Below are 22,795 nucleotides of genomic sequence, written 5' to 3'. Positions count from 1 at the left end.
GTTTTTGCTTCGCCCTTCCTATCCTTTTTGCTAAAACTTTTTTCTCATCTTTATTCTTCAGCCTCTTTGCCAATGGCTCGTACTAAAACAACAGCCAATCCTCCACCCCTCAACGTTAACTATAGAGACCTTTACTCGTGGGCTCTAGTCGAACTGCTCGACGAGTGTTCAAGCTTAGTATCTACTAAAGCCTGGAGGGACCACGTAGGGGAACCATGTACCTACGACCATCGTGCCTTTGGGAAAAGGCATGATGATGACATTGCAGTGTTCCCTTGCACGCTAGGAGAGCCTGTTTGTGGGGATGAGCGGGCCAATAACGGGGTCCCCTTCTTTTATTTCTACCAAGTCGTTTTTAAGCGTATCGAGATGTGCCTGCCCTTCTTCCGATTTGAGAGGGAGCTGTTGACGGAAATTAACATCGCCCCAGCCCAACTGCACCCCAATGGCTGGGCCTTCGTCAAGGCCTTTGGCGTTTTGTGCGGCTTCTTCGGGGGCACTCCTTCCGTCGACATCTTTCTGCATTTGTTTGAAGTGAAGAAACAGGGGAAAAGCCTCTGGGTGAGCCTCAGCAATATCCCTGGAAGGGTGCTCCTATCTCTCTTCCAACAATCCTTCAAGGGGTGGAAGGGGAAATTCTTCAAAGTCTGCTGCTCTGACTACGACCCTTCTGCCCTTGATGGTTTTCCCCTATATTGGGTGAATGAGGTCAAAACCATGAAGTCCAAGTCTCTGGATGAATTGCCCTCGATTGATCGAGAGGCTTGCAAGATCTTGACCAGTGTGGGGGGCTTCGATACCGCCACTCTGATAAGCCTGGAGTTCAACGCCGATGCTTTAGGAAAATACATAAGTATGAACGTCCTTTCCTACGATTTTTTGGGCTTTGCTCTTGCTGGATCTCTGCTTAATGTGCGATTTTCCTGCTTCTTTGTGTTTTACTTTCGCCCGATGCCTAACTTCTGTTATGTTTACCTTATTGGTGCAGGTTCAAAAATGGATAGGCAACGCCGGTTGCGTTTAGCCCAGTTATTGAGGCCCAAAGATGGAGCTTTGGCGTCTCCTCCCTCGGCCTCTTTCGCACCTCCATCCTCTGCTGACCCCTATCCTCCACCTGCAACTATACCAACGAATCCAACGACCCCAACTTCTCCCCGTCCACTTCCAAGTTCTCCACCTCCCATCGCAGCCGTCCCCCTCGCGCAGGTTGAGGTCGATGCTTCCTCAGCCCCCCTTGATAAGGGTAAGCGGGTGGTGGAGGTTGTTTCTGATGATGAGGACTCTGCTGAGGGGCAAGTCTTTAAACGACAAAAGGACCCAACATGCCCCTCAGATGGTAACCTCCGCCACTTCCTCCTCTCATGGGGCGGAGTCTTTAAGGGAGGATCCACCTAGCGCCACCTCTCCTCCCCAATCAGTGCATCAGGAGAGGGGGTGCGAAGCTGAACCCGTGGTCGTTCTTCCCCCTGCCCCAGAAATCCCTCTTCCCATGCAGGAGTCATTGAGGGGGTTCCTGAGCCTGGGATCTGCTAGTGGCCAAGCTGAAGAGCCTCAGAGGGAGAGCCTGTACTATTACATGGGCCTCTTCATGTCTTGTGCCTACACTTGGCACAAACAGTCCAGGGCCAAGACCGCCCAAGCTTCTGCCTTCCAAGCTCTGGAGAAGGAAGTTGCTTCTCTGAAAGAGGGGCAGGAGAAGCTCAAAGAGGAAAAAGAGAGGCTGGCCGCCCACTGGGGGCGTCAAGAGGGTGCCTACAAGGAGTCCCTGAGGATAGCGCAAAAGGCCAGGGAGGAGGCCAACAAACGGCTGCACGAGGTGGCCCAAGCCCAGGCAGAGCTTCTTAGTGAAGTGGTCCCTCTTCGCACAAAATTTGCTGATCTTGAAGCGGTTGCCGAAACCTCCAAAGCCTACCAGAAGAAAATTGAGGATCAGTGTGTGAATTGGGAGCAAACACTGGGAAAGACTGAGGTCGCCCTTGCAAACAAAACTAATGAATGCTCCTGGTTTACCACTGAGAATAAGTCCTTTCAAGCAAAAGTCCAAGAGTTGTCTTCTGCCTTGGCCTCCAAAGACCAAGAAATGGTAGCTCAAGCTGCTAATTTCAAAGCTGTTGAAGATAAGTTGGTAGGGGAGTCTGCTACCAGTTTCGCTGAGGGGTTTGCAGAGGCCCTTGTTCAGGCTGCTTGTGCGAACCCAGGCATCAACGTTTCTGGGTGCAGCCCCTTGAACGAAGTGGTCGATGGTAAGCTCGTGCCTTTGGAGGCCCCTGAAGAATAGCCCCTTCTTGCATTTCGACTTAATGTCTGGCGTGCATATGATTGATTCTTGCTTAATTTACAACTCTTGCGAACTTTGTCTGTAATTATTACTCTTGATCTTTGCCTATTTTAAACTTTTTCTTCACATTCTTGTCCGCTTCTAACTTCTTTTGCACTCTTATCCGTTTCTGCTTTCTTTTCCATAACGAAGGCTCAACTAGTAGTTGCCTCAATGCATTTCTCGGTTGTTTCGCCTTCACTCTATTGTGTAATCATCTATCACAGCTGACTAACTCTTGCCTTAAAGAAATCGACTTAGCACCCGTCGGTGCTTAACCCTGTGAAAATCAACTTAACTGAACAAACTATTAGTTCGTAGCGATAACACTTAATGCAAGATCACTTACTGGGCAGTGGCTTGGGTTAATCTTAACATCTGAAATGTCGCTCGCCTGAACTGCTAAGTGTCATGCACATTTCCATGCTAACGCCTAAAACTTGGTTGGCCTGGTTCTGCATTGAGGACTTTCAATCTTGCCTCCATTTGCTTAAGCAAAGAGGTCTTCTAATCTGTTCTCGCCTGAACTCACTCGAGGGTGAGGAGGGCTTTCTCTGGTGCCTCCACATTGCCCAGGGGTACTCCCCTTTCCCCGGATGCACTGAGGACTTTAAACTGTTCTGAACATCAGACGCTGGAGCTAGCTGTTCATACTTGAGGAGGGGGCGTCCCGAAGGAATCCCTTCACCCCTGATCAAGGACTAGGCACCCAGATTTAACTTGCATTTATCATCTGACACCGGGGCTAGTTATTCCTACTTGAGGAGGGGGCGTCCCGAAGGAGTCCCTTAACCCCTATTCAAGGACTAGGCGCCCAGATTTAACTTACATCTATCATTTGACACCAGGGCTAGTTATTCCTACTTGAGGAGGGGGCGTCCCGAAGGAATCCCTTAACCCCTGCTCAAGGACTAGGCGCCCAGATTTAACTTAGATCTATCATCTGATACCGGGGCTAGTTATTCCTACTTGAGGAGGGGGCGTCCCGAAGGAATCCCTTAACCCCTATTCAAGGACTAGGCGCCCGAATTTTAACTTATACTGGCATACCTGTTATCTTACCCTGGACTTGACTTCTGCTTGACTGTTTGGTGGCGACGCCTGTTTCTGGCGATGCCTTATTTTCCGACGATGCCCTCTCTTGGCGACGCTTCATTTTGGCGACACCTTATCTTGGCGACGTCTTATCTTGGCGACGCCTTACTGTGGCGACGCCTCATTTTTGTCTTTGTTTCTTTGACCTTTGATCCTAGATCGTATGAAAAGGAAAAAGCTAGAATGGGAATATCTTTGAACTTTTCTTTTCTTTATTTGGGTGACCTCGTTAAAAAAACCCCCGAGAGGGAAAAAGAGTGTCCCCTTTACAAAATTTCAACTAAAATAAAACTTTAAATTCGCCGCATTCCAACTGCGTGGGATGGGGGCCCCTTCTAAAGTTTCTAACATGTACAACCCATTCCCTTTGGCTTTGGTTACTCTGAACGGTCCCGTCCACTTAGGAGACAACTTGTTCTCTAATTCGTAGGGGTGAGCCTTCCTCATGACCAGATCGCCAATCTGGAATTGTCGCAACTTCACTTTGGAGCTGTATTGACGTTCCACTCTTCTCTTCACGACCTCGGCCTTAATTTTCGCTTCTTCCCTAGCTTCGTCTATCAAGTCCAGATTCACCCTCCTTTCTTCGTTGGATTCTTCTGCTACGAAACCTAGGAAACGGGGCGAGCTCTCGTGTATCTCCACAGGGATCATGGCGTCCGATCCGTACACTAGGCTGAAAGGTGTCTCCATAGTGGAGGATTGAGGCGTGGTGTGGTAAGCCCATACAATCCTTGGTACTTCTTCTGCCCATGCCCCTTTAGCCTTCTCTAGTCTGCGCTTCAATCCTCTCAACAAAACTCTGTTTGCCGATTCGACCTGCCTGTTCGTCTGGGGGTGTTCGACTGACGCGAACACTTGCTTGATTCCTACTTCTGTACACAACTTTCCCAACTGCTGGCTCGCGAACTGGGTGCCATTGTCTGAAATGAGACGCCTTGGCACCCCAAACTGACACACAATGTTCTTCCAAACAAAGTGTTGTACCTTGTGCGCGGTGATTTGTGCCACTGGCTCGGCCTCTATCCACTTGGTGAAGTACTCGATGGCTACGATCAAATACTTCATCTGCCATATCGCTAATGGGATGGACCTAGGATGTCAATCCCCCACGTATGGAAAGGCCACGGGCTGTATATGGATCTCAGCTCCTCTGGTGGCGCCTTATGCCAATCAGCGTGCATCTGACACTGCTTGCAATGCTGGGCGTATCGCACGCAATCCTCTCTTACTGTTGGCCAGAAAAACCCTGCGCGTATCACCTTGGATGCCAAGGATCTTCCTCCCACGTGGCTCCCACAAATGCCTTCGTGTTGCTCAGCCATTATTCTGGTGCACTCATCGCCGCTTACACACGTCAAGATAGGGTGCGTAAACCCATGTTTGAAAAATATCCCATCTACTAGGGTGTACCTGGTGGCGTTCCTCTTAATCTTCTTGCCCTCTTCTGGCTCCGCTGGGAGGATTCCATCCGCTAGGTATCGCCTGTAAGGGGTCATCCACGTGTCGCCTTCCTCCACAGCACACACCTGTATACTTCTTTCTTCACCTGGCGAGGCTGCGTAAGTACGGATGCAAGGTGCCCTCACCGTATCTTGAATTAACGAGCGATGACTCCTTAGTTTTCCTCTTGTTGTACTAACATGAAGGACGTCCACCCTATTATCTGCAACGAATTTTCGCGGCGTTTTGAGAGTTTCCTGTATTACAGTCCTCTGCCTTCCCCCCTTGCCTGAGCTGGCCAGCTTGGCGAGCAGGTCAGCTCTGGCATTTTGCTCCCTGGGGACATGCACCAGCTCAAACGCAGCGAAGGCTCTTTTCAACACCTCGACATACCTCAGATATGCTGCCATCTGGGGGTCCTTTGCTTGGTATCCCCCTGTTACTTGTCCTGTGACCAATTGTGAGTCACTCTTTGCCAAGAGGCTCTGAGCACCCATTTCTTTAGCCAAAAGCATCCCCGCAATCAACACCTCGTACTCCGCCTGATTGTTGCTTGCCTTGAAGGCGTAGCGTAAAGCTTGCTCGATTAAGACCCCATTGGGCCCCTCGAGGATTATTCCAGCGCCACTCCCTTGCTGGTTGGAGGATTCATCCACTGAGAGCACCCACTGTGCCCCTAATTCTAACTCTTGAGGATCTCCTCCTGGTGAAAGTTCCGCCACAAAGTCAGCATAAACCTGGCCTTTGATGGATCCCCGGGGCTCGTACTGAATGTCAAATTCTGACAACTCCACTGCCCAGCGTACCATCCTTCTGGCCACGTCTGGCTTTTGGAGTACCTTCTGGATGGGAAGGTTCGTCATTACTACCACCGTAAAACTGTGGAAATAGTGGCGAAGCCTTCGTGCTGAGAATACCACTGCTAGTGCTGCCTTTTCTAGCGATTGGTACCTTGACTCTGGGCCTTGCAAGGCCTTGCTTACGAAATATATGGGCTTCTGTACCTGGTCTTGTTCTTGGACCAGTACAGAGCTAATGGCCCACTATGTTACTGCAAAGTATAGGCGGAGGGGGACGCCCACCCGTGGCTTGCAGAGCACGGGTGGCGTCGCCAAGTACTCCTTTAGTTTGATAAACGCTGTCTCGCACTCGTCTGTCCATGTAAAGCGACTATTCCTCTTGAGGCATTGGAAGTAGTGGTGGCCCTTTTCCCCACCAGCTGATACGAATCTCGATAATGCTGCCATTCGCCCTGTCAGTTGTTGAACTTCCTTCACTGAGGTTGGGCTCCTCATGACGATGATGGCTGCACATTTGTCAGGATTCGCTTCTATCCCTCTTTCTGTGAGCATGAATCCTAGGAACTTTTCTGCCTCTACTCCGAAGACGCACTTATCTGGGTTTAACTTCAGGTGGTATTTTGATATGGTGGCGAACAATTCTTCCAGATCAGCCGCGTGTCGCCCTCTCTCGCTCGAGGTTACCACCATGTCGTCTACGTAGGCCTGCACGTTTCTTCCTAACATTGGTGCAAGGATTTTGTCCATCAATCTCTGGTAGGTGGCGCCTGCATTTTTCAAACCAAACGACATTACTTTGTAACAGTAGCTACATGTGTCTGTCATAAACGCCGTTTTGCTCTCGTCCCGGGGATGCATCTTGATCTGATTGTAACCTAAAAACGCATCCAGGAAACTCATCATCTTGCAGCCCGAGGCACTGTCTACCAACGTGTCAATGTTGGGGAGTGGGTACGAATCCTTCGGGCATGCCTTGTTTAGATCCGTGAAGTCTACGCACATTCTCCACTTCCCATTTGCTTTCTTGACTAGGACTATGTTGGCTAGCCACTCAGGGTATTATATCTCCCTGATGTGCCCCGCGTTTAGTAGCTTCTGAGTTTCTTGCTTCACGACGAGGCATCGATCCTCATTGAACTTCCTCCATCTCTGACGCACAGGGCGGACCTTAGTGTCCATGGTAAGGCGATGGCACAATAAATCTGGGTCGATGCCAGGCATGTCTGCCGCGGTCCACCCAAACGCGTCGAGGTGTCGTGAGATCACTGTCGTTACCTCTCTTCGTTCTTCCCGGCTCAAGTGGCGTCCTAATTTGAATGCATTTCCTCCTATTTGGTTTTCCACCACGTCGTCCTCGGGTTGGGGTTGTTCACACTGCGCGTTTACCGGGCGAGACTCGTTCATGGGGTCCTCTTCTATAGGCGTCGCATCGTCGGGCATCGTTTCTTCTGCATCTTCTTCCATAGGCGAGTCGTCAAGGCATCTTCCATTTGTGCATGCGTCATCCCCCGGCATCGCTTCTTCTATGGATTCTGGCTCTGCTAATGAACATGAGGCGGGTGGTCGTTCAATTACCATGACCACGCCTCTCTTTGTCTTTAAGCTGTTCTCATAGCACTTTCGGGCTTCTTCCTGGTCCGACTTGATGACTATCACTTTGCCGCTGAGGGCTGGCAGCTTCATCTTCATGTGGCGAGTGGAAGGTACCGCCCTCAACCTGTTTAGGGCGGGCCTTCCCAACAAAATGTTATAGGCCGAGTTGGCGTTAACCACCAGGTATCGGATGCTTTCGGTACGTGACGTCGTTCCATCAGTGAACGTCGTCCTCAGCTCCAAGTACCCACGTACTTCCACTAGGTTATCTGCAAATCCATACAAGCATCCAGTGTAGGGTCTCAAGAGGTCCGAGGACAACTGTAGCTTGTTAAAGGTCGTCCACAACATGACATCAACGGAACTCCCCTGGTCGACGAGAACCCTATGTACCTTCCTTCATGCTGTAACTACTGAGATGACCACGTGGTCATTGTCGTGCGGGACAACATCCCGTAGGTCAGCCCTTGTGAACACGAGGTCTGATTCCCAAGGGTCGTCTGAGAATTCTTCTGCACCTGAGCTTACTGACCTCACATGCTTCTTTCGTTGAGAGGCCGTGGGCCCTCCTCTAGAAAATCCACCAGAAATGGTGTGAACCTCCCCATGGACTGACATCTCGTGTGCCTGGCCCTCCTCTTGTACTACCGTGGCTGCCGTCGTAGGGGATCCTACGAGGTAATCCTTTAGGAAGCCACTCTTCACAAGCTCATCCAACTGATAACCCAGCGCCAAACAGTTGTTAATATGATGTCCAAATGCTTCGTGGAATTCGCACCACGACTCCTTGTGGGGCCCTAGAATTTTGTCAGACTTCGCTGGTGGCCTCAACCTGTCTGCTATGTTGGGCACAACGATGAGGTCTTTGAGTTCCACCACAAAGTTGTGCCTCAGCGATCTACCCCCTCACTCCTTCCTTCAGTTCGGGTCCTTGGCGGGGCCCTCCTCGCCTCGTAGGTGCGTTTTCTGTCTGGGTTCCGTCTCTCTGTGGCAGCTTCGTGGACCCTAGTAGGTTGCGTGCGTATCTGCACCCTTGGTCGTGCAGGTGCAGCAGGTATGCACTTCTCGTACGCCTCTTCCTCTGAGGCAATGTGCTCCAACGCTCGTCGCCTTACTTCAGCAAAGGTCTTGGGAAGCCTGCAGTTAAGCGACTTACCAAAAGACCCGGGTCGCACTCCCTTCCTGAATATACAATCTGGGTTCATCGGTAGTACCCACCTTTACCACTTGTGCTCCAAAGCGGCTTATGTACTCCTTCAGGGTCTCCCCTTGGAATTGTTTCACGTCGAAAAGGTCGTACGAGACCGGGGCTGGGGCCCTGTTGGCTAAGTACTGCTCTCTAAATAGTCGTGAGAGTTGAGCAAAAGTCGTGACGTGACCCTCTGGAAGGCTGACGAACCAATCCAGGGCCATTCCGGTTAAAGTCCTCATAAAGAGCTTGCATTTTACGGCGTCAGAGCCTCCGACCAACATCATTTGTGTGTGGAACGCCGCGAGGTGTGCCTCAGGATCCTCCTTTCCTGTAAAGGTCACCTTAGGCCCTGTGAATGTGTTGGGGATTGCTGTTCCTAAGATCGCTTGTGAGAACGGTGTGGTGAATTCCCTAAGTGGGGAGGCAGTCTCAGGCTCGTCTACATCGCGCCGGACACGACGTAGCTCTTCGGTTGTACGGTGGAGCTCCTCGTTCCTCGCCAGAGAGGCTGTGAGATCCGCCTGCATGCGTTCTTGATCTGCTCTTGAGGCCGCCATTGCTTCTTGCAGCCCTTGCACCATGCCCACAAGTTGTTGCTTGGTCATCTCTTCACTCCTTGAGCGCGGAGGTCTGGTGGTCATGGCTTTCTGGAAATTTTCTCAACTTGGCCGGGTTTGGGAACTGGAACTGAAAAACGTGTGTGGTGGGACTGATGTTTTATATCGGCCCCACAGTGGGCGCCAAATGTTCCATCCGGCTGACCAGGGTCGTCTTTGTGTGTGGCTTGTCCTCGCGAGCTAGGGCACCTTCGTTATGCTCCGTCTTTGATACCTGAAAAGAAGTGAACAAAGGGGCGCCCTCGCGGCCGTTTGCACTCCGACGATCAAGTCAGCTGGCGAGAAACATCAAAGTGACACACCCTTGGGAGGTGGTCGAAGAAACTGTGCTGAGTGACTAAAAACTGTGAACTAGAATGGTGTTGCCCTAATTGCCTTGTGCTCACAGTGGGTGCGCAGCGAAAACAACTAGGGTTAGTGCTCTGTGTAACTGCGAGAATTAGGTTAAAACTCGGCCCCCTCTTCAAATGCCCCAAGATCCCTTTTTATACACCTATAATCTTTAAAGCGCGTTAAAGCGCATTGAAGGCGTATCCAAACATTCCTTGGAACATTCGAATCTTAACTGAATTAACGCGTACCTTGACAAACTTTCCCTGAAACTTTTAATGAGCACGTGGGTATTGCCACGTGCCCCTTTGACTTGATCGTTTATTCTGTACAGAGGGTCCTACAGCGCCGCCACCCAACTTAGGGTTTTTTCCATCGTGTGAGCCCTCTTTTCTGCGAAGTGCATTTGTCACGTGGGTTGACTTTTTGGGTGCCAACTCATCCGCCCCAATCACTAGTCACTCGCCCTGGGGGTGTATCTACCTTTCTCTCGTATCATGCACGTGGTTCTCCCCTGGTCATGGCCCTCTCATGGGTCGTATCTGTCCTAGGGCCTCCCAACAGTGGCGTGGATACTTCACGAGTCAGGTTTACCCCCTACTGGTACTAGAATTTAGGGCCTTGAAGCCACCTTTCTCTTCCCCTTGCTACTGTTTTGAACTATCGAGGTTCGAAGCCTCCTTGCGATGTCTTAGCTTGGCGATGCTTTAACCTGGCGGTACCCTTGCTTGGCGATGCCTCTCTCTTGGGCGATGCCTCTCTTGGGCGATGCCTCTCTTGGGCGATGCCTCTCTTGGGCGATGCCTCTCTTGGGCGACGCCTTACTTAGGTGATGCCTCAGCGAGGCGATGACTAGAGCGGTCACCTGTAGACCTTCTTCCATGGGTCCCCGGAGGGGTTCCACCATGCGCTGACTTTTACCTTCGGTCAACGTCCGATCACGGGACGATACATATTTGTTTTATGCTTTACTTCAAACTTTCATTCATTATCAAGCGTGTCTATAATGTGTTAGCATTGTTACATATGTTCAACACTATAACAAGTGCCAGTACATTAAACTCTGAAATCTTTCATTATTTTTCATTATTTTTACCTGGTATTCAATAGGTTTTTGTTGAACCAAGTGTTGTTCAAGCTTTGTAGAATCCAAACCCTTTGAAGGATGTTGAAGACTTGGCTGTGCTTGTTGTTGCTGAGCTGTCTTAGTTAGGATCTGGGGTAGATTGTTTATGTAATCCACTCTTGATTGAATCCAAAACATAGGCATTCTCAATCTTTTTAAAAGAAAAGTGTTTTTCAAACTAAGTGAAAAACAACCGATTGTTTTGTCGAAACAACTAATTGTTTTATACTTAGGTGTTTTTAGAAAAGATTGAAAACTGTTTTTCAAATGGTTGAGCTGTTAAAACCAAAACAACCGATTGATTCGAAGAAACAACCGATTTTTTGTTTTGGTACCATAACAGAAAAATGGTTTTTGTTTTGACTGAGCTCTAAATGATTTTAACTGTTTACGCTCCAGTCTTTAATGCTTTGACCAATCTTTAAATGCAATGAATAAATTTGTTAAGATTTGATAACAAATATCTTTGAAATAAATTCAGTAAAACAGATTTGAGAAGTAACAATTTTTAGAACAACGAGATTCTTATTTTCAAAGAGTTGAGACTGCTTAGAGATTGAGATTGATCAAAGAGTGTGAGATAGGATTTCTGCTTGTATTGATTTCAGATTTGCTTCTGTAAAAAGCATAATCCTTGTATCTATTGAACAAGTTTCTTCTGTGTGTTTGCTGAGAAGTGTTGTGTGTTCTTGAGGGGATCAAGGTCACTTTCTTGGTTGTGTTGTAAGATCTAGGTTTGATTGCTTAGTAGAATTCCTCAGTGGTTTCTGAGAAGACTGGATGTAGCTCTGGGTTTAGAGTGAACCAGTATAAACATCTGTGTGCATTCTCTCTCCCTTAGCTCTTTAAATTCAGTTTTGATATTTGTAAACTGGTATAAACAACCGATTGTTTCTGTGAAACAACTGATTGTTTTTCTGGTGCTGTTGTTTTTGCTTATTGATTTGGCAAACTGGATTCCTTGTCAATTGTTTCTTGAGAGAATTTCATTATTGACTTAAAAGTTTTCGAAATCCCTCTTTAAACCATTCAACCCCCCTCTAGTTTAAAGCCATCCATTCTAACAATTGGCATAAAGATCTTGGTTCTTGAAAGTTATTCAAGTTGATCCCAAAACTGTTTTTAAATGGCTGATAGAGTACCTTTTGGGGAAGGTGCTTCAATCAACAGACCACCTCTATTTTATGGTTTGAACTACCAATTTTGGAAAGTAAGAATGAAAATCTTTATGGAATCACTTGACAAAGGAATTTTGGATGCAATTGAAAATGGTCCTTTTGTCGCAAAGTTTGAAAAAGATGGATCTTTCATTGAAAAGCCTTGGTCTCAATGGACTGATTCAAAAAGCAAGAAGGCCAAATTTGATTGCATTGCCAAAAATATAATAACCTCTGCTTTAAATTTTTATGAGTTTTTCAGGGTCTCTCAATTCAAATCATCAAAAGAAATGTGGGACACCTTGGAAGTAACTCATGAAGGTACAAATGAGGTAAAGAGAGCTAGGAAGCATACTCTAATCCAAGAGTATGAGATGTTCAGAATGCTCAAAGGTGAAACATTTGCTGAGGTGCAGAAAAGATTCACGCACATCATCAATCATCTCATGAGACAAGACCTTTGAAAAGGAAGAGCTAAACATCAAGATCTTGAAATGTCTTGATAGAGCATGGCAACCCAAGGTAACTGCTATTTCCGAATCTAAAGATCTAACATCCTTGAGTATGGCTTCTTTGTTTGGTAAGCTTATGGAACATGAGTTAGAGATGAATCGACTCAATGTTCAAGAAAGCGAAGACAAGCACGTAAGGAGCATAGTCTTAAAAGCTTCCAAGCACAAAGGAAAACAAGAATCCAGTGATGATAGTGATGAGGAAAACCTTAGCTTGCTGTCAAGAAAGTTCAGCAAATTCTTGAAGAGGAACCGCAACAAGGACAACAACAAAGATAGGTATGGAAACAAGAAATCAAATGATTTTAATTCCAATAACTATACTTGTTTTGGCTGTGGTGAGCAAGGTCATATAAAGGCAGATTGTCCAAACAAGAGCAAGGAGAAAAAGCCTAGCTACAAGGAAAAGAAAGGCAAGACAAAGAGAGCCTACATAGCTTGGGATGAAAATGAGGTATCATCATCAAGTTCTTCATCAAGTGAAGATGAGAAAGCTAACATCTGCTTGATAGCTGAAGAAGATGATGAATATTGTAGCTCAAGTGAGGTAAGTTCATGTGCTTGTTTAAATGAACAAAATTATAGTGAATTGCTTGAAGCTTTTCAAGAAACTCATGATGAAGCTAATCGATTGGTTCTTTCAAACAACCGATTGAAAGAACTTAACAGCTGGCTGGAAAAGAGAGTGAACTCACTTGAAGATGAGATTGAAAAATCTAAAAATGATTTCAAAAATCTGGAAAATCATTTCAAAAATTCTTCTTGCAAGTGTGACACTCTCATTTGCGAAAATTGTGAAAATCTTGAGAAAAAGGTTCATTATCTTGTTGACACTGTGGACAAGCTTTCAAGAGGGAAATCTAACTTTGAGAATGTCTTAGCATCTCAAAGTTGTGTTTTTGGAAAGGCTGGTTTAGGTTTCAATCCACATAACCAATAAGATAAGTTTTCAAATTTTTTTTTAAGAAAGCCAGTAAAACAACCGATTGTTAAATCGAAACAACCGGTTATTACATGCTTTTATTGCATGAAAAGGGCCATTCGATTAGATTATGCAAAATAAGAAAGTTCTCTGTTCCTAAAGGCTACATGAAATGGATTCCTAAAGGATGTGAGGTTCCAAATGAGAAAAAGAAATCAATTGGACCCACATTTGTGAAGGGACCAAATCTTGTTGCTTAAACTCATGCTTGTGCAGGAATTCTAAAGAAGTGTGAAGGACTGAGTCATCTGATCAAGTTTTTGGAAGAAAAAGACCAACATTGAAGCTGAATCAATGTTCTGCATCTGTCCAAAGGCCCTCAACAGTTAAAAGAGGCTTATTGATCACAAAGCATATGGCTCATTGAAATAACAACATAAAGGATAAAACCTTCCTTTCTCTGTTCTTAATTTTTGTTTTAAAGTTCTTTTTCATGTTTAAATATCTTCTTTAAAATGCTTAACTTCATCTGCTTTGAACTCTTTCTGCTCATGGTTAAAATTCAAAATCAGTTTTAATTGCTGCAGAAAAACAACCGATTGTTTTGAGTTTGACAACATTGTAAAGAAATCAATTTAATTTCTATTTTGAATTTCTATCCGTTGCAGATCAATTTAAAGAGAGAATCCTTGGTCAATGAACCTGTGTTGAAAGCTGATCACGTTCAGAGAGAAGTTACAAAAGTCATAAAGGAATATATTCCAAAATCTTGGAAATTCAAGAGCCTTAATGACTAGTCAAAAAGATCACATGTGAAGACCATGTGATTTTCAGCTTTTTCTGACGTTTTCTGTGCAGGGCAGGGTCAAGTCCTCTCTCTCTGAAAATCTGGTACCCACTCATGTCATTGAATGCTTTTTAATTCTATTACTGCTATAAAATCTGTTGCAACTGATCTCTTCCACAAGAACAACCAATTGCAACATCTCTTACAACATCTCTTGCAAAATCTGTGAGTGAGCTTTTCTCTGTTTTCTTCTCTGCCATCATGGACTCAACTCCTCCCACCTTAAAGAGAGTCAAAACCAGAGCTGTAAGGTCTGGAGGAAGGCTAGAAGGATGGTTTTCTGGAGACAATGATCTAATTGAGAGATATAGGTTTGAAACAAGCACCAAAGTGATAAACAACCCTAAGGTTGTGTGCTTTGATTGGCTGAAAAGCAAAAAGCTGGACAATGTAAGGAGGCTGCTCAAAGATCAATCTCTCAGAAAGTTCCTGGAGATGAAGGAAAACATCTACCCAGATTTAATAAGGGTGTTCTCCACAAATCTCAAGTTTTAGGGAAACAACCTAGTTTCTCATGTAAAAGGTGTAGATATGGAGATAACCCATGAGGTATGGGTTGTTGTTGCTGGTCTAAAGTACTCAGGCCTCAGGATTAATAAGGGAAACCTTGGAGTAGTGGAGGATTTCAACAAAATCCAATACGACAAGAGTTGCTTGAAGAACGAACATGCTCAAGTTAGGACTTGCTCGGTTGGAGGCCTAAAGCTTGATGAAAGGTTGCTAGCCCTCATTGTGACTTGGATTCTAACTCCAAGGGGGAGCAATCATTCTGTTCTTACTGAGGAGGATCTGGTGTACATCTTCTGCATTATGAAGAAGATCAAAATCAATTGGATCCACATCATCAAAGAGCACATGCAAAAGGCAATGAGGTTAAGTGACTATCACTATCCATATGCTGTTTTGGTATCGAAATTTCTACTCTATTTTGAAGTGAACCTAGAGGATGAAACATCTGAGTTGGTCAAATCAACTCAAGAGTTGAACAATGGATCACTCAGCAAAATGGGTTTTTACCAAAGTAGGCGGCAAATGGATTAGCAAAGATGGTGACTTTGGTGCCTCATCTAGTGTTGTTGCTGATCATGAACAAGATGAACCTGCTGATATGGATTTTCAACATGAAGATCTACCTAAAGCACATCAAGATGCTGGACCTAGTGTTGGTGTTGGGAATCAAGAAGAAAAGATGCAAACCATGTCTCCTTTTGAGAGACTCATGATGAATAGGCTTGATAGCTTTGAGGAGAATCAAAGGAATCCTAATGATCTGTGTCAGCAATTTCCAGAGGATTGATAACAGGTTTGACAACATGGATGCACGCTTCATGACTCTAGATGAACAGATCGAGGCTGTACATAATCAAATCTTTGATCTTCAATATGCTGATGATGATGAATGAAGAAAAACAACCGGTTGATGTATCGAAACAACCGATTGTTTTTTTGGTGGATGTATCAGTTTTCTTTTTGCTGCTTTTACTGTTTAATTCTGATGTATTCAAAACAATTATCTTGTTTTATCTCTTCTCTTTGTCTATTTGTGAAGACAAATAAGGGGAGATATATGTTGTGTTTGATTTCAGTTTTTATTTTTTTTTCTGCAAAACAGTTTGGATGAGTGAAACCTTATAGGTTTTTGCTCCTATATTTGTTTGTTGATTACTCTGATTTTATGCTCTGAATTTCTATACTTATTTCTGTGCTAACCAAATATCAGAAGTTCTATGCTTTGCTTAAAACTGTGCTTTGCAGGAACTGCTTCAGATTCAATCAGGTACAACACAAGCATCAGAAATTTGTCTTCATCAAATAGGGGGAGATTGTTGACCCAATTGGTGTTCAAGCTTTGAAGAATCCAAACCCTTTGAAGGATGTTGAAGGCTTGGTTGTGCTTGTTGTTGCTGAGTTGTCCTAGTTAGGATCTGGGGTAGATTGTTTATGTAATCCACTCTTGATTGAATCCAAAACATAGGCATTCTCAATCTTTTTAAAAGAAAAGTGTTTTTCAAACTAAGTGAAAAACAACCGATTGTTTTGTCGAAACAACCGATTGTTTTATACTTAGGTGTTTTTAGAAAAGATTGAAAACTATTTTTCAAATGGTTGAGCTGTTAAAACCAAAACAACCGATTGATTCGAAGAAACAACCGATTGTTTGTTTTGGTACCATAACAGAAAAATGGTTTTTGTTTTGACTGAGCTTTAAATGATTTTAACTGTTTACGCTCCAGTCTTTAATGCTTTGACCAATCTTTAAATGCAATGAATAAATTTGTTAAGATTTGATAACAAACATCTTTGAAATAAATTCAGTAAAACAGATTTGAGAAGTAACAAATTTTAGAACAATAAAATTATGATTTTCAAAGAGTTGAGATTGCTTAGAGATTGAGATTGATCAAAGAGTGAGATAGGATTTCTGCTTGTATTGATTTCAGATTTTCTTCTGTAACAAGTGTAATCCTTGTATCTGTTAAACAAGTTTCTTCTGTGTGTTTGCTGAGAAGTGTTGTATGTTCTTGAGGGGATCAAGATCAGCATTCTTAGTGTTGGTGTGTTGGCCAAGAGAAGTGTGTGTCTTGAGGGGATCAAGGTCACTCTCTTGGTTGTGTTGTAAGATCTTGGTTTGATTGCTTAGTGGAATTCCTCGGTGGTTTCTGAGAAGACTGGATGTAGCTCTGGGTTTAGAGTGAACCAGTATAAACATCTGTGTGCATTCTCTCTCCCTTAACTCTTTAAATTCAGTTTTGATATTTGTAAACTAGTATAAACAACCGATTGTTTCTGCGAAACAACCGATTGTTTTTCTGTTGCTGTTGTTTTTGCTTATTGATTTGGCAAACTAGATTCCTTGTCAATTGTTTCTTAAGATAATTTCATTATTGACTTAAAAGTTTTCGAAATCCCTCTTTAAACCATTCACCCCCTCTAGTTTAAAGTCATCCATTCTAACAGTTTTAATATATTATGCAATTGTGATTGTTATTATATTGTTCATTATTAATCACTAAGTGATGTATTAATCATTTGATTGTTTTGACGTGTTTTGGCATACATTTTGACTTATGTTATATTGGCTTTTAAATTTCTTTTGTTTCTATGAGCACTATATGTTTTTATTAATATTTGATCATTTGTCATTATATATTTCATATATTTGATTTCAATTTATATCAAAGAAGGTGGTCGCATAATTTAATATGCTTTTCACCTAAAACATGTTCTGTTAAGGAACAAACATTTATCTTTGATCCATTTTACTTTAAATGTGTTTCTATAATGTAATTAATTATACTTTTTACATAATTTTTTTTAATTGCAGAAATTAGTGCAAGATCTTTTTGGAGATTGTTCCGTTCGGTTGACCTGTGACGTCTTTGTGCGCGACCTCAACCGTCAGCTAGGGACTCCTTCCCACTGGTTACCTGGGGATTCCTGCAAAAAGAGGACAAAAGGGCGCCCTAGCGGCCGTTTGCACTCCGACACTCAAGTCAGCCAGCAAGAAACACCAAAACTGTGTACCTCCGTATCTGAGCACCGCGTATGACACTCTGAAGGTGGTAAAAAGAACTGTGTATTGTGTGTATATTCTCGCTCCGGCAAACAACCTCTTTTCCAGTCCCTTGTGCGTAGCCTCGCGACTTCGAGCAAGCAACTGGAGTGTATTCTGGGAAAATTTGCCAAAACTTCGAACCCCGTTCCCAACATTCTCAGCGCTATTTAAACTACCCCAGCATTTAAAGCACCTTAAAGCGCTTTTAATCACAAACGTAACGTGCTCAATTAAGGCGTCTAATTAGAAAACGTAGCGCATTTAAGACGTTTGAAACGCTTGGGAGCTATTACAGTACCTGAACGCTCGAAACGGAAACTGTATTGAATGACTTTAATTACCTGGTACCTGACTAAAGGGTGTTTCTATTTTGACCTGGCTGTCGTACACGTGGAGGGCCTCACGACGCCATGACCCCATCTGGGGGCGTTTCTGCCCATCTGGGGACGTCTCTACGTGTGAGTCCTCCTGCCTGGGAGTGCTACTGCGCAAGGGGTGACTTTTTGGGTGCCAACTCATGCCCCCTATCATCTAGTCACTCACTTTTAGAGCGTATCTGCCTTCCTCTCGTACCCTGCACCCGACTACCCTGGACGTGACCTTCCTCTTGAGTCGTATCTGTCCCAAAGGCGTCTCTGGGGCGGCAGGGGTTCTTCACGAGTCAGGCTGCCCTACACTGGTGTTGTTACTATGGCTTTGAACCCACCTTTCTCTTCTCTTTATCACTCTCCCGGATCATCGGGACCTGAGACCTTCCCACGGCGTCGCCCCCTCCATGGTCTTTCCTACCCATGGGTATCGGGGAACCACACTGTGATTGCCTTGCTTTAGTAATGTTTGATCTGGCGACGCCCTGGTTGGGCGACGCCTTCACCTAGGCGACGCCTTGCCTTGGCGACACCTCTTCTTGACGACGTTGGCACTTGGCGTCTCTTCACCTAGGCAGGCGCCTTGTGTTGACTTTGACTCCTGGTGTTGACTTTGACCTTCACTTAGTCAACGCCCGGATATGGGACGGTACACAAGCCCCCCAGTCCTAAGCCGAAGACTTGTCTTCAGCGCAAAGACTAAGGCCTCGCCCACGCCGTCCACGTGCCACCCTGATGACGTGTTACTCCCTGCTGACTCAACAATTCTCGAATTATTGACGTGACACTCTCTGAACCATAGGAGCGCTCTTAATGACTGATTGGACATCCTCTGAAACAGGGAAAATAACACCTTTTGGGGCTATCCTTGATCGCGCGCCACGTGGCCCATCGTACGGCCAGCCTCTAGAGACCCTTGCGTTTCCCCTGGGCGATTGATCCTTTGACACGTGGCACGATCTCACGGCTCCTAGTTAGTGCCTCTTGGGTTGCGAATGTAACGTTCAAGTTACCCCCAGACCCCGCGCTCACCCCACTGTTACATTCATTCCCTCTGCGTCTCTGCACTGTTCATCGCCTTCAACCCCCTTTCTCTGCAATTTCTGCTCTCTCCCTCCTGTGCTCTTCTTCCGCCTTCACTTTGACAGCAAAGGTATGATTTCCGCATATCCACAACTCTTCCCTTTCGTCGCATTGCATGATTTATTGAACTGCCTGGGACTGTTGATATTTATGCATTATTGCGTTCTTCCGCTTCTCCTTCCTTCTCTGTTCCCTTCTCCTTCTCTCTGGGTTTTCTCGCGTGGGTGGTGTTTCCTGGGGTTCACTCCCCTTCCTGTCATGGCTACACTTGTTAAAACCTTTTTCCTTTCTTCTTTCTCCAGCTATTTATTCACACCATGACGCGCACGAACGCGGATTCTGATTCCTCCCCCAAGACCCCCAAGTCCAACTACAAAGCCTACTACCCATGGGCCCCGACGAGCTCTTGAACGAGTGTACCGACGTGGCAGTGCCAAACACGACCCCACGGCCTTGGACGGCTTCCCCCTTTATTGGACGGAGCGCCCTAAGCTGCTTAGGGCCAAAGCCCTGGAAGAGCTATCTCCTGCTGACAGGGAGGTAAGCAAGGCCTTGGCTGGGCTTGGGATCGTTTTCGATACCTTGTAGCTTGTTGCTAGCGAATACAATGCTCACGCCCTGACAACATACTTTGGTAAGGAGACTCTCCCCTCAACCCTTTTGCTGTGAACACCTTGCTACCAGATGTTTGTTCCCACAGCCTCTTCCCCCTGTTTTCCATGGTGCCATGTTATTTGCATCTCACGCATCTATGCGCTTTGTAATTTTGTATAGTTGCTTTGGCCTTGATTTCTGCTGCTTGGTCCATTTTGATGTAGGATCGGTGATGGACGCCTCCAAAAGGATGATGCTGGCGAAAGCGATGAAGGAGGCTCGTACTGCCAAAGCGGGCGCCTCCTCCGCCCCTGCTGTTGATCCGATCCCCCCACCAACTCTGCCACCGCCACCACTGATCACCACCGAAGCCCCCCTAGGCTCAACTCCGTCATCTCCACATAGCCCCGAGGCGCTTCAGACTCCCGGCTCTCCTCTGCCCATCGTCGCCGTTCCTCTAGCCGTGGCCTCGTCGCCGGCTCCAACCCCCCTTGACAAAGGGAAACGGGTCTTGGAGATTTTGTCGGATGTTGAGGACTCGGAAGGTGTGGCACCCTTCAAGAGGAGGAAATTTGCGCGGGTTCCCCTTCTTCCAGAGGCGTCGCCCCAGGGAGGGAACTCCTTCATGGATAATCCTCCAAGTGCGACCTCACTTCCCCCCACAACAGTCCAAGAGGAAGGGGGCGAAGGCGCCGAATTTGCCCCGCCTCCGCCACCGGCAGAAGTATCTGCTTCCCCTGCTCCCGTCGCTGCCGCCCCCGATCTCATCGCCATCCCTCCTCCAATCATGCATCTGATGAGGGGCTTCAGTGGCGGAACTATACCAGAGGGCACCGACAGGAAGGAGGGCATGCCTTTCTACTTGGGGGCCTTCCTGGCGGTGGCCCTTGAATGGCGCGCCCAGGCCAGAAATGCTGTTCTACAAGCTCAAACCCTCCAGGCCTTGGAAACAAGGGTAACTGCCCTGGAGGAGGAAAAGAAAACCCTGGAATGCCAAAACGAGGCCTACCAAAGCACTCTGAAGCAAGCTCAAGAGGCCAAGGAAAAGGCTGAAAAGCAATTGGCAGAGGCGATGGGGTTCCAGGCTGACTTTTATACTCGGGAAGTCGCCCTCCAAGTTTAGTTAACGGGCCTTCAAGACTTAGTCGAAGCTGACGCAGAAGTCCAAAAGGACTTGAAGGACCGTTGCTGTGAGCAGGCGGACGAGATGGAGCGGATGGAGGGGGAAATGGCTACCCAGGCCAAAGCTATGGGCCTTCTCCAGGTTGACTACGACAAACTACAGGTCGAGGTCAGTCGGCTTCGTGTGGAAAAGGAGGCTTTGGAGAAGCAGGTAGCTTCTGGGGACGCCGCATTGAGGAGCTAGAGAAGGACAAAAAGGCCCTCATCCAGGACATGGCGGGCACTTTCGAGGAGGGATTCCAGGAAGCTCTGGCCCAAGCAGTCTGCATGAACCCGAGGATCGACATTTCCAGCTGCGATTCCACTCACCACATTGTTGATGGAAAGGTCGTGCCTCTGGAGATAGACGATTGAGCCGCCACCCTCGATCATCAGCCCATTCTCTTATACTTGTTTTAACCTTCTTAGTATAAACTTGTAATTCTTTGAATCGTCTGCACTCTTGCTACAACTCTGGGATTTTGTATGATTGCTTTCGTGTCCTCGCGACACAGAATTCTGCATGTGTGATCCTATTCTCATTCTTTGCCTTCGCGTGCTTCGGTTGTTTTGTTTGTATTATACCCGTTTCTTTCACTACGTTGGGCGGCCTTCTATGCCCGGGAAAGGTCATGCGCCAATGCCCACGCCCATGGAGAGGCTCACCTAGTGGAGCCGTATCGTCCACGGGGTGTCTCTAACACCGAAACGGTCATTTCCTTGATCCTTAACGCCCGACGCCCACGCCTAAGGAGAGGCTTGCTACAGCAGCGCCGTATCATCCCCGGGTGTCTAAAACGCCGAATGGTCTGGGGGGTCATTCCCTCCATGGTTTTTCCTTCCCATAAGTATCGGGGAACACCCTGCCAGTGATTCGCTGGCGTTTGGCGGTCTCGTCTCCCTCCACAGTCTTTCCTACCTGTGGGTATCGGGGAACACCCTGCCAGTGATTCACTGGCGTTTGGCGGTCTCATCTCCCTCCACAGTCTTTCCTACCTGTGGGTATCGGGGAGGCGACGCCAGTAACTAACTTTGCCCTCTTCGATTTCGTCTCCCTCCACAGTCTTTCCTACCTGTGGGTATCGGGGAGGCGACCCTGCTGATATTTTGGTTGGCGACGCCCGTGACGTCTCACGCTGGCGTCGCCCTCTGTATCCTTCCAGGCGACGCCTCAGGCGTCTCATGCTGGCGTCGCCTTGGGCGTCATCTTTACCTTGACAGTGACTTTGACCTTGGCCTTGGTCGACGCCTAAGGACAGCGAAGAGCTCAAGGGTTTGCCCGTGCCATCCACGTGGCGCTTCTTGTATGGCTGATGGGACGTTCAGTCATTCGACTTGATCCACGTGGCGCTTCTTGTATGGCTGATGGGACGTTCAGTCATTCGACTTGATCCTGACTCCTACTGTGCCCCTGACCCACTTTCGACGGCGCATCGTACCACCGGGCATTCTGTCGACACGACGTGTTCTGAGTTTAACCAGGGATGCCAGTGCCATCCTTCCATCTTCTGCCACGTGGCTCGATCGTGCGGTGCATCCATTCGCGTCGTTTAGCGCTCTAACTGCAATACCTCCATGTGCATCGTTTGGCGCTCTAACCGCTATATTTAACTCTTCAAGACTTTGAAACTGCACTCATCATTTCTGCACCTTTCATAACCTAACTGCACCCTTTCTCCTCTCACGAAGAGTTCTTCCAGTGTCTGTTCCCACCGGCGTTTTACAGTCTGTTCAAGAATGTCGTCTTGTGCTACCCCCCCAGGGTCGACCCCAAGGACCTGTATCTGTGGGCTTCGAGGGAGCTCCTTAACGAATGCTCCTGCTTACTCTCCACCGGGGCCATAAGGGAACACAAAGGGGAATCATGCTCCTATGATCACCGTGCCTTCGCGAGGAGGCATGATGACGACATTGCTGTGCTCCCTTGCACTCTAGGGGAGCCAGTATGCGGAGATGAACGGGCCAACGATGGGGTCCCCTTCTTTTACTTCTACCAGGTGGTTTTCAAAATCATCGGCGTGCGCCTGCCCTTCTCCCGGTTCGAGAAGGAACTGCTGACGGAGATCAATGCCGCTCCGGCCC

At 46.7% G+C, this 22,795-nt stretch overlaps 2 protein-coding genes across 2 annotated transcripts; both read right to left on the bottom strand.

Annotated features, from left to right (window-relative positions):
• Positions 1–3,688: 3,688 nt before the first annotated feature.
• LOC137815830 (uncharacterized) lies at positions 3,689–5,718 on the bottom strand. Its single transcript, XM_068618943.1, has 2 exons — positions 5,056–5,718; positions 3,689–4,363 (listed from the first exon to the last, which is right to left on the bottom strand). Exons 1-2 carry the CDS (start codon positions 5,716–5,718, stop codon positions 3,689–3,691), a joined length of 1,338 nt encoding a protein of 445 aa, XP_068475044.1.
• A 1,929-nt stretch (positions 5,719–7,647) lies between these two features.
• LOC137815829 (uncharacterized) lies at positions 7,648–9,081 on the bottom strand. The gene is made up of 2 exons (XM_068618942.1): positions 8,467–9,081; positions 7,648–7,965 (listed from the first exon to the last, which is right to left on the bottom strand). Exons 1-2 carry the CDS (start codon positions 9,079–9,081, stop codon positions 7,648–7,650), a joined length of 933 nt encoding a protein of 310 aa, XP_068475043.1.
• Between the last annotated feature and the right edge of the window lie 13,714 nt (positions 9,082–22,795).

The sequence above is a fragment of the Phaseolus vulgaris genome, chromosome 1 (assembly GCF_000499845.2).
Source record: "Phaseolus vulgaris cultivar G19833 chromosome 1, P. vulgaris v2.0, whole genome shotgun sequence".
In the NCBI taxonomy this organism is placed as follows: domain Eukaryota; kingdom Viridiplantae; phylum Streptophyta; class Magnoliopsida; order Fabales; family Fabaceae; genus Phaseolus; species Phaseolus vulgaris.
This window is presented reverse-complemented; position numbering and strand designations above follow the sequence as displayed.